This window comes from Plectropomus leopardus, chromosome 6, assembly GCF_026936395.1.
Source record: "Plectropomus leopardus strain MGB_pleo_1.0 chromosome 6, ASM2693639v1, whole genome shotgun sequence".
Classification (NCBI taxonomy): Eukaryota; Metazoa; Chordata; class Actinopteri; order Perciformes; family Serranidae; genus Plectropomus; species Plectropomus leopardus.
The window spans coordinates 29313566-29324741 of record NC_142181.1 but is presented as its reverse complement, the minus strand read 5'-3'; the positions used below and the strand labels follow the sequence as shown (position 1 = coordinate 29324741).

Below are 11176 nucleotides of genomic sequence, written 5' to 3'. Positions count from 1 at the left end.
GCTATAACTTGCACCCAAGACTGGAAACGTTGGCCAGGCCCTGTGCAAAGGTAACAAAATCAATGCACCTTCCAGCAAAATCATAATAAATAACTATGTAATGTCAAAGGTGTTAGTGACAAACCAAAACCAATCTCTGGAGCTTTTTTGCATCTTTCAGTTTATAGCTCTAGTTTACAATACATAGCCTATAACCAATTGTATTGAATTTGTGACCAAAATGTTGGTCATTGGATGTTAGTTGGATGTGTCACCATATGTGTTTAATATAACCAGTTACATAATTGTAGTTTGAGTAGTTTGTCTTAACGTAACACAAGACCCCAATCTAGGTTTCAAGGTTGGATCAATGTTGAAGAAACTTTAAGTAATTTATAGGTGGATTTCAGAGAGCTCTGTTTTGTTCTCTTTGGTGGTGTCTGTGGCAATAAATGATGGTAACTACAATGTGTTTGTTACCAGAAACCAGGCTTGTGAACGTATTTATGTAAGCTTGTTTTCATGAGCCCTGCAGCTGGTGAGATGATAGATTACCCATAGACCAGCATAAACCAGTGATTCTCGATTTATGGCCCGTGGGGCAGATTTGGCATACAAGGGGGTGCCAGGTTGCCCACTAAACATTTTTAATTCACAATGAAAATAAACTGATTAACACTAGGATTTATTTATGTATTACTTTGAATTTAAATGAGCTGAAATAATCCATAAAAATCAGAAAAATAGCAAGCAAATTAGTTATGTATTAATTATTAATGTTTGTTTATTAACTGGTCCCTTGGCTCCGGTCATTTTGCAAAAGTGGCCCCCACACAAAGTAAGTTGAATATCCCAAATGTAGACAGTGTGTGTGTGTGTGTGTGTGTGTGTGTGTGTGTGTGTGTGTGTGTGTGTGTGTGTGTGTGTGTGTGTGTGTGTGCATGTATGTAGGTTTCAGTGTGTGTGTGAGAGCAGAGTATTAATGTGTGTCACTTGTGATTTGTCCTGGGAATGTCATCCTTAAATGCAAGTGTTTTTATCAGTGGACCATAGGCTCAATCACCATTGTGTTATCTCATTCAGTAAAAGCTGATGAACAGATATTTATTTGAATGATAACCTTTTAGATAATTACTTTAAGTCTATGTTGAGCCACAGACCTTTAGCGTAAAGTTACATTTATGTCACATTCTTTATTATTATGACTATTTGTTGACTTTGAAGTCATCATCAAATTTGTGACCCATGTCTGACCACACTTCTGACTGCCACTGATGATCGTTACACAACAGCATTATGTCACCTGCTGTCTTTCTCAAGCTTTTTTCTTCTCTGTTTGAAAGCCTTCAGTCTTGGCCTTGGGGGTACCAGACAGTTTCCTGGCATTGTGAGAAATTTAACACTCCAGGGATTTCAGGCACATGTTTTTGTTTAGCGACCACATACTTGCATGTGAAGAGCTTGTTTTTATGTGCTGGATGGAACTATTTTGCGAGAGACAGACAATAGTACAGGTTTTTCTGCTTTCTTGAACATTTCACTCTCGCCTTGATGGTGTTTACTTTGTGGCCAACTGACAAAGACAGGCACAGTGGCTATAAAACACCCACTGCCTCTTTGATTCTCTGCAAGATTTTCCTTCATATGTTTGGCTATTAGTAAATCAGTGAAGTCAAAAAGAGTCATCTTTGGTTTAGTGTTATGTTACTAAACTGGAACACATATGTTTGTACAATTGGAGTCAGTTCCAAATGGGGAAAATATTATTGTAACCAATAAAAAACAGCTCAGCATCCTTCTTATCTTTGTATGGCTCTATTCAGATTTCAGAAACAAAGCCTGGATTTGGCAGAAAATCACTTGTTTTATCTGCATTTGTTTAGTGACAGGGAAAACCCATGCAGGTAGTTTACTTCCTATTTGACACAGTTACTGCCGTGACAACACAAATACACTCAAACAATTTACAGTATTCACTAACCTCACTGCCATCAAGAAGCTGAGAGCCCTTTCATGTTGTCGCAGACAAATTATTTATAAACTTTACATTCCTCCCTTCTAAGCTACTTCACTCACAACAAAGGCCTCAATTTTTTTACTGACTGCCAAGTGGAGAGTTTCTACTACAGGAGGACTTGAATGCTATTTCACAGAGAGGAGAAAGTTGTGGGCATGGACTGACCAGGGCAGCTGAAAAACCACCGAATAGAGAAAGCTTTCTGTTCTGCCTCATTTCCAATGTCGCTTGTGGAATAAAACAGTTCTTTAGCAGAGTGGCTACCCACGCAGGCTGTCAAAAACAAGCAGACAGTTCAATATTCGCGTATGTCCTGTCCCACCTATGGAGGCAGTCACCTCAGGCACTCACAGGGTTTTAGTGAATTTCTCAGGCACTTTTGACCTCCTGTCTTTATTAACAGCTTGACTGATAAGGAGACAAACAAATAAAGCTACAATCTTTGGTCATCTTTCGTCTTTGTCAGTGAGGAAGGAAGTCTTTACAAATGTAAAAGTAGCAATACCAAAATGCGCTCCATTATAACTTCTGCATTCAAGATTCACTTACAGCCATGTATTATATAATGTAAGCTCATTATAGGTTTCATAATTTATCTGTAAACCAACTAGTAAGTAGAGCTGCTAAACTGCTGTGATGTATCTAAAAAAAGTACAATATTTCCTACAGGAGTAGAAGTATAAAATAGCATAGGTACAGGATGTGAGTAATGTACTTTGTTACATTCCATCACTAATGCTGTGAGGGGTTGTACAGAATTTAAAATTCTAGTGTAGGATTTACTGGCATCTAACAATGAAGTTGCAGATTCCAACAAACTGAAACTTCTCACATGTAGGACAACTATCTGGGAAGCACTTAATGTTATTGCAAAAAAATTGCAACATCCACCGCGATTTTTTAGAAAAATTCACATCAAAAGCCAGTTTTACACTGCCTGTTCAAAACGACAATATCACACAGTTGCACAGCCTCACCATTCTGTATGTGAGGTGCAATCATGGAAAGGGGGGAAAAGAGTTGTCTTGCCTCTGAGCCGCGAGGAGAGGTAGTAATGGCACTAAAATGATGTCTGTGAAAAATGTAAAGCTGGAAAGATTTAAACTATAGGTGGGCAGGTGTGACATTTTGATTATGTATATTATATTGGTAACGACACTGCTGGAGATTTAAAAACTGTTAGCATTTAGCGGCCAATGTAAAGAAGAAGAACAGCAGCCATAAATGCCCACAAATTGGAAAAACAAAGAGGTCCAGGAGTTCCCTACCCTCGGAGCAGAGAATGAGATCAGCTGCCATAACAGAGAAGGTGAATGATTGTGATTGACATGTTATACCTTTGTTATTTCTTAGAAAGCACTGCCGACACATTTATTATTTGTCACACTAAAGGGATGATGCTGTTGAGTTACATGTCATGCCCATCATGCCTCTTTGATTGCGGGCTGCTAGGATGCAGTGTATAATGAGACACTGGAGCGGAATAATGCCACCCTGTGTAAAAATACAAAGGAGGCATAAAGACGGAACTTTGTAGCGGCTCTACACTGCAGTCCCTGTGTAAAAGCAGCTACAGTTTAGCGGGGAAAAAATCATTAAGAAGCTGGCTTTTTACTATGATCATCATGAAGTTATGTTTCAAATCATAACGCAGCTTGAAGCATTTATTATGCTTCAATATATAGCACATTTTAACCTCTAGCTGATACAAACAACTCCTTTAACATGTTCAATATTGGTGAAAGAATACTAAATATTGCATTTTTAACTTTTGCTTCCTCACTGCTCAATATCAATGGCTCAAAAGATTAATTTTAAATATTTATTCATGCATCAATATGCGTAAACCACTGATGAATTCCCTCACAATGAGTTGTTTTGGTTGATACCCACTTTAACTGTAGAGCAGACAAAGGAGTAGGAGGAGTTAGATGGGGGGCATTGGGAGGAGTTACCACAGCTGCCCTCCCTTGCAAAGTACAAAAACTGCCTGTGATACCGGCACAAAGGAGAAGTAGAGCTCTTTTTGAATATGGTACATGCGGAGCGAACTTGTGAGACTGTCAGAGAGACAGACAGACTGACTGAGGAAAGAGAGAGAGAGACACAGAGAGAGAGAGAGAAGTAGACACTGAGTGACTCAGTCAGTTAGGAAGAGAAAGACAGAAAGAAAGAGGGAGGGGGGGGCAGGAAACAGATCCTGAGGACAAACAGTGAAGCCCTCACATTGTGACACACAGACCGGGAGCAGGAGCTCAACTCAAGCTCCAGTGCTCCTGTGAGTGTGGTTTTTGTGGAGGACCTTGTGAGAAGCGAATGACAACTTTTCTGCTTTGGAACCAAAAAGGGACGGAGTTCTGACTAAGAGAAGGGATTTTTGCCATGAGGACATTTCTCTAACGGACCAGAGTGTGGATATGTCATGGTTCCTTTCATGGACTCAGCAACTCGTGATGCTTGAGGATTTACCAAATAAGAAGGGGACACAATTGTATGACTGATTTATCTGAGTAAGTAAAGCTCAGCCTGCAACTTGTGTGTGTGGGGGGGGGGCAGCGTGCTGAAGAGACAGGACAGGGGGAGGGGAGGACGCTCCAGCCTGAGGCCCAAAGATAACTACGTTAAGACAGGGAGGAGAATCATGTTGACCATGTGCAGCAGTCCTCTCAAACAGTTGTGTTGGAAAGAAACCTTTGTACCAATGGCCTGAATTATCTGATGACAGAATGTCTTTCAATGCACCCTGGTTCAGAGCTGTTCTGTGCTTTACTCACTATTCATAGTTAATTCATTGTGCAGAGCAGCCCTTTCATTATATAGCCATTACATAACAGACACCCCTCATCCCTCCACTCTTTGTCTCTCAGAATGTACAACAATACCCTCCTGACTGAAAATTTCACCCAGCGATGGGCTGAAAACAACACAATCAACAACTCTACCTGTAACAACGATGGTTTCAAATACCCATTGTACAGTACGGTCTTCAGTATTGTGTTTATGGTGGGACTGATCACCAATGTTGTGGCCATCTACATATTCACCTGCTCTCTGAAGCTGAGGAATGAGACCACAACCTACATGATGAACTTGGTAGTGTCTGACCTGCTGTTTGTTTTCACGCTTCCTCTGAGGGTCTTCTACTTCATCAACCGGAACTGGCCTTTTGGAAGCACACTCTGCAAGGTCTCCGTCTCACTGTTCTACACCAACATGTATGGCAGCATACTCTTTCTCACCTGCATCAGCGTGGATCGCTTTCTAGCAATTGTGCACCCTTTTCGCTCAAGGGCGCTTAGGACCAAGCGCAACGCTAAGATAGTGTGCATTGCTGTTTGGGTGTTGGTGCTGTCAGGGAGTCTCCCAACAGGGTTCTTGTTGGAGACCACCTCCCGAGAGAAAAACAAGAATAACGCCACTTTCTGCTTTGAGAACTTCTCTTCCAAACAGTGGAAATCTCATCTGTCTAAAGTGGTAATCTTCATAGAGACAGTGGGCTTCATTATCCCACTTCTACTCAACGTTGGTTGCTCCATCATGGTGCTGCAGACCCTGCGTCGCCCCCAAACCATCAGTCATGGAGGGAAGCTGAACAAAACAAAGATTCTGCGCATGATAATTGTGCACCTCTTTATTTTTTGTTTTTGCTTCATCCCTTACAATGTAAACTTGGTTTTCTACTCTCTGGTCCGCACCAAAACATTAAAAGGATGCTTTGTGGAGTCAGTGGTCCGGACGATCTACCCAATAGCCCTCTGCATTGCTGTGTCCAACTGCTGCTTTGATCCCATTATTTACTATTTTACCTCAGAGACCATCCAGAACTCAATCAAGAGCAAGAGAAAGTCCCAGCTGAGCCGCTCGTATGATGTCAAGTTCTCCGAGGCCCTGCAGTCAGAGACCAGCTCCAACCTGCAGTGCAGCCTGAGGAACCTCAAAGCTAAAGTCTTCCACAATGAGTCTTCAGTGTGATGGTGGAGTTACTACACATCCTTCCATAAAATAATCCTTGAGACAATAGGAATGGATTTTTTTGGAGTGCTTAATGAAGCACCCGCCAAAGAGGTATTATATCTTCATCTCAGGGCAAATGTTTTCACTTGTCATTGACAGCCTCTGCTCTGCAGTATTACTGCTATGTGACCCTTTGTTCACGTCTGCGGATTTTTTATTACCACTTACTAATTTCCCCTTTCCTGTGGAATATTTTGTAATTGTGTTAAGCACAATTACTCTGCAAGTGACCTGGAAGTCTCTCTGAACAGCAGGACATGTTATTATGTTATTGAATGCTACATGTGCCTGTATATTTGTACATGTCCGTGGTAAGTTGTGGTGCTAACTAGAATAGTAATCTAATTAAATTAACTTAAAGTTATATCAAGCTATAGATTGTATTGTACATAGTTTTTTTTTTTAAATATGTGAATTGCAAATAGGTCACAGAAGTGCCTTTTTTTGTTCTGGCACAATTTCATTGTAGACGTTATGTCTTTATTGACCATTAAATGCACTGACACAGAATTTCACATACTGCACTCATGCCACAGTAATGAATAAAAGTCATGTACTGTCTAAAACAAACAATTGCACCTGAAACATTTTGTCATTTAAATGAAAGCTACCCTTTGACACTGGAATATGTCAGTACAATACCTGTTTATTTACAACATTAAACCTCAAAAATTTACAGTTTGCACAACTCAGATAATGACTGTAGCATAGCAGGTTGAGCACACTATAGCATACTAGTTTCCCTATTTAAATGCTAAACCTTTTCTTTAATGTGTGTTTTGCATGTAAATAAGGGGGTAAAGAAGTGGAAGAAGAACGTTTGAAAGATGTCTGATTGTGTCTGACTCCTACTGGGGAGTGCCTGCTTCCTGTGTGGCAACCAGTGGTGAAGGAGAGGAAGTCTTTATTCATGGAAACTGACTTCTCATATTTTCAGGCAAATATTTCATAAATGCGTATGTAAATGTGGTGTAAGAACCACCAGGTCAAGAACAGAATAATTGGGCTGACTGCCATAATGATGATGATGCAGTGAGCGGATCAGTTGGTACGAGAAAGGAGTCTCTGATGTTTAACTTAACCTAGATAGGAATTTTATCATCCTGTAACATTTTGTTTTCCTCCTCCACAAGGACATGTTTTTTTAATATCACTACTGATGAGGCTGGTCCTCTGCAACAGAACAGTCAGTACAGCTACACAATGAATCAGGATGTCTTTAATCAGCAGATAATTACCAGTGATGTGGCACAATTGTGTATAAAAACACATCAAAGTCAAATTTAAATGAAAAAAAATCATGAGTCCTGTTTTTTAGTTTGATAGACAAGCAGATGTATGATGTATATCCTGCTGCAGACAAATTTACAAGTGATACGGAGGAGTCAACACAGCGTGAGAGTGAATAACACAAAGCACATGGTGCTCTAACTTTATTGACATAGCCTGAAGGTCAGTCGGCGGCACTTTATTCATACTCCACCTATAACTCTAGCGCTGAAGCCATGTGAGTAAGTCACGGACGGGGTTAAGGACCCGGGCTGTTATGAAAACAAACACGTACAATTTGACTCTGAGGCACGTCATCTGGACGTCTTAAAGTGGCATCCTCATGTAAGTATAGCTGCAACTTGGCCACATGCTTACTGAGCATCATGAATTAGAATGTGTTCAGGACTCCTCTGACATCTTGATGACTCATTTCATTGTTTAATCTTTATGTTAAACTGCATCATTGAGTCAGCTGGTGTGTATTCAGCTTTTATAGCTCTTATCTGACCATCAGGTGTTCCTGGCTGATCTGGATCAAAGGTCAGGGCAAGGACAGAGAGATACAAAGGAAATCACAGCTGAAATGTAATTAAGATTTATAAATACATTGATTATCTACACTAAAAGTCAGTAAATACAGTTTTTGGTAAATATTTCCACATCTCACAAAACAAAGTACCTTCCTCTTACAATGACTGATGTAACCTAGAGGAGTTTCTTAATGGTTCCCATTTTAAAAAAGAGCTTGTTGCTTAATGTCAAGGACTTGGCATTGTGTATACATTTTAGTCTTATGTTTGTATAAGCTCTCTGTATCAGGGATAGGAGCCCCTCACATGAGCCCAGCAGGCTCCTCTGCATACACACCAGTTATCTAATCAGCCTGACCTCTCCTTCCCAGCAGGCTGCAGGGTGAGAAAACACAGACGCCACGCTGCTTGTCATCACATACACTCTGTTCTATGTTGCTCTGGTAATTTCAGATGGGAGCGTTCATCAAAGTGCTCTTGTACAGTACAAAAGGGGCCGAGGATATGTGAAATGTCATGGTGCGAGTGATTCGAGGAAAATAAAATGAAATGAAACAAGTAAATAATTATGTCTAAAATTATGACATTCAAAGATGCTTGCACATATCAGCCTTTAGCAATATTTTGTATAAATAATGGCTTAAATGGCTTATAAATAATCTTCCAAAGTCAGACAAAACAAGAGGCTGAGTAGCTGTCTTTGTCACAGTCAGTACCATCCTCCAGGTGGGACAAAAACAAGTCTGTATCCAGCCTTTAACTTAAAGGTTTAGGTTCCTATTCCCTTGTGGTGCATCCAGCATGTTTCCTCCAATGAACCCTTTAATGGGCACTTTGAAGTTCTGTCAGTCCCAACTGGCTGGAGATCCTCTGGCGTGTTGAGAACACGTGTCAGGAGTAATTTCTGCTGGGGCACTAAAGGGGACCTCGGTATGTTAGTGCTTTTGGGGAAGACAAGGCTTAGCTGGGCAGGGGGTGATATTCGGGTGAGGTCTTTGTCCTCAGATTCACTCCAAAGCTCTGGATCACATGACAACGGAAGCGCCTGTCCCACTAAATGGATCTGGGGAAAAGGGGGTCTCTGCAAAGGGTAATTAACCATTTTCCCTGCATGGCGCACAGGATAAATTTAGGAGGAAATGGCTGTTATTAGCCTGATATGTGCCGTGCCCATCTAGATATCATCATTTTCCCACAGTCACACCAGAATCACATTCCGCATCTCTGGTATTTACAGTCCCATCTTGGTTTTGGGGAAAAACAGGTATTATAATTGTTCTGTAAAAAGTTTGTCACCCTTTAGGGGGGCAGATTACCTGTTTGCAAGACAACTTTGCAGACTAGGAAGGGGGAAGCAATAAAAACACACAATGCAGGAGACGGAACATTGCATTAAGCAACAATTTGTCAGGATGTGGTTTGACAAAAAAAAGAAGCTTGTTGGGCCTGTGCTGGCACAAACAGCTCACTTATTCTAAAATCAGAGGCAGCACTGAACTAATAAGCAGCAGTGGAATAGACTCAGTGTCTGCAAGGAGGGGTTAGGCTAAATAACTGCACCGACCAGTCACACGTAATCCTCCTTAACTCCCTGTTGCCTTAGACCATAAACAGTCCTTATCAATGCCTGGGGAGTTATTTGACCAGCTCAGCTCTTTGTTGCATAACATCTTAAGAATGAAACAGAAAGAATAATGAAAATGTTGATAAAACACTCCCATCATCAGGGCACCGTGGTGTTTACTGAAAACATGCATGCAGCATGCAAGTGCCCAGCCTGTTAAGAACAGGAAAGCTCAAACTGGTCTAATAGCTGAGCAAAACAGACAGGAAATGAAAGAGGGACATTTCAACTACATTTGACAGAGTGTGTGCAAACAGTGCCCATCATTGCTCCTTTCTTTATCAACCGGATGCGTTTTTACCTTGAGGCCAGAATTCAGAGCCTGTTTGTGCCTGAAAATGGTGGTTGGAACGTGTGACATTGATATAGGAGCCAAGAACTTCACGTGAAATTGCGAAGAACTGACAGGCGGTGATTCATGGAAGTGACGGCTCTGTGGCTCAAAATGAGAAAAGCCATGCCTGGGGTGTTTTTTTTAATCAATAACAAATAAAAGGAGATTCTGGTGATAACCCTCTTTTACTTTCTATGTGTGTGTCAATGTGTGTGTGGGCATGAAGATGTCATTACAAATGCTGAAATTCTCCAGAAATATACCTGCAGTTTTGTTACGATCCGAGAAGTCTCAAGTCCCAGCATGGTCTTAAATGTTTGTTCATGCTCAACACCATTGAAAAGGGTCTCCCTAAACTGAGTCTGCAAATCTAAAATAAAGGTTTGAATGAATAAATACACAAATTAACCTATATATTAAATGGACTTGGAGGCAGGAGGGTTAATATGTTGGATTTAAAAGAGCAGTATGTGGAATTATTAAGATTAGTGACATCTAGCAGTGAGGACTGTAGATTACAACCAGCTGAAACTTCTCCCATGCGCCAAGCATGAGCTCCCACCAAGGATTCATATATTTTTAGTGTTCAGAAGGTTTTTACTGGGTGCTCGGATGTCACTTTCTCTCAAAAACAAACAGGCAATTAAAATTGGTAAAAAAAAAAAGAAGAAAAAACAAAAAACAAATAAACAAACCACTGAAAAAAGTAGTTTCCCTTCATAAATAAATGTTTCTCCAATGCTGTTCAGCCTGTTCAGCACCTGCCTATGTGTGCTCACATTTTTTCTGTGATAACTTTAAATCCAGATGTTAAGGAGGTTTTTACTGGGAACTAATATATCTGGAAAGGTCTCTTTCTCTCAAAAACACCACACAAGGTGATGTAAACCAGTATCAACACTGAATAAAGCAGTATCACATTAAAAATCAGTGTTTTTATAACGCTGTTCAGCTTGTCACAAAGGGGCTGCTAGCTACGGTGACTGAAGCAAAAATGAAAATGTCCTGGGTTTGGTTTGTCCATTTTGGATTACTGTAGAAATATGGTGGTGCAACATGGCGAACTCCATGGACAAGGACCTGCTCCCTGTAGATATAAACGGCTCATTCTAAGGTAACAAAAACTCAATTATTTTTATTTCCAGGAGATTAAGAACAAAAGAAGATATACTTATTATATTCCATTTCTGCCAATATATCACCCTAAATCCTACACACTGAACCTTTAATCCATTATGTGAATCCAGCTGGGAATTCCCATAAACACTAACGGTTAGTGTAAGCTGTGTGGGTTCACCTCACATTTCCTGGAAACACACCTATCTATCACAGCACTGTAAACCGCAGGCTGTGTCTTCCCTAGTACAGAAATACAACATTAGATCTAATCTGCCTGTCTTTCAATT

General features: G+C 40.6%; 1 protein-coding gene across 1 annotated transcript; it reads left to right on the top strand.

The window, feature by feature from the left end:
• The first annotated feature begins 3991 nt into the window (after positions 1–3991).
• Positions 3992–10464, top strand: lpar6a (lysophosphatidic acid receptor 6a). Its single transcript, XM_088079174.1, has one exon. The coding sequence runs from the start codon at positions 4865–4867 to the stop codon at positions 5966–5968; it is 1104 nt and encodes a 367-aa protein (XP_087935300.1). The 5' UTR covers positions 3992–4864; the 3' UTR covers positions 5969–10464.
• Positions 10465–11176: the final 712 nt, after the last annotated feature.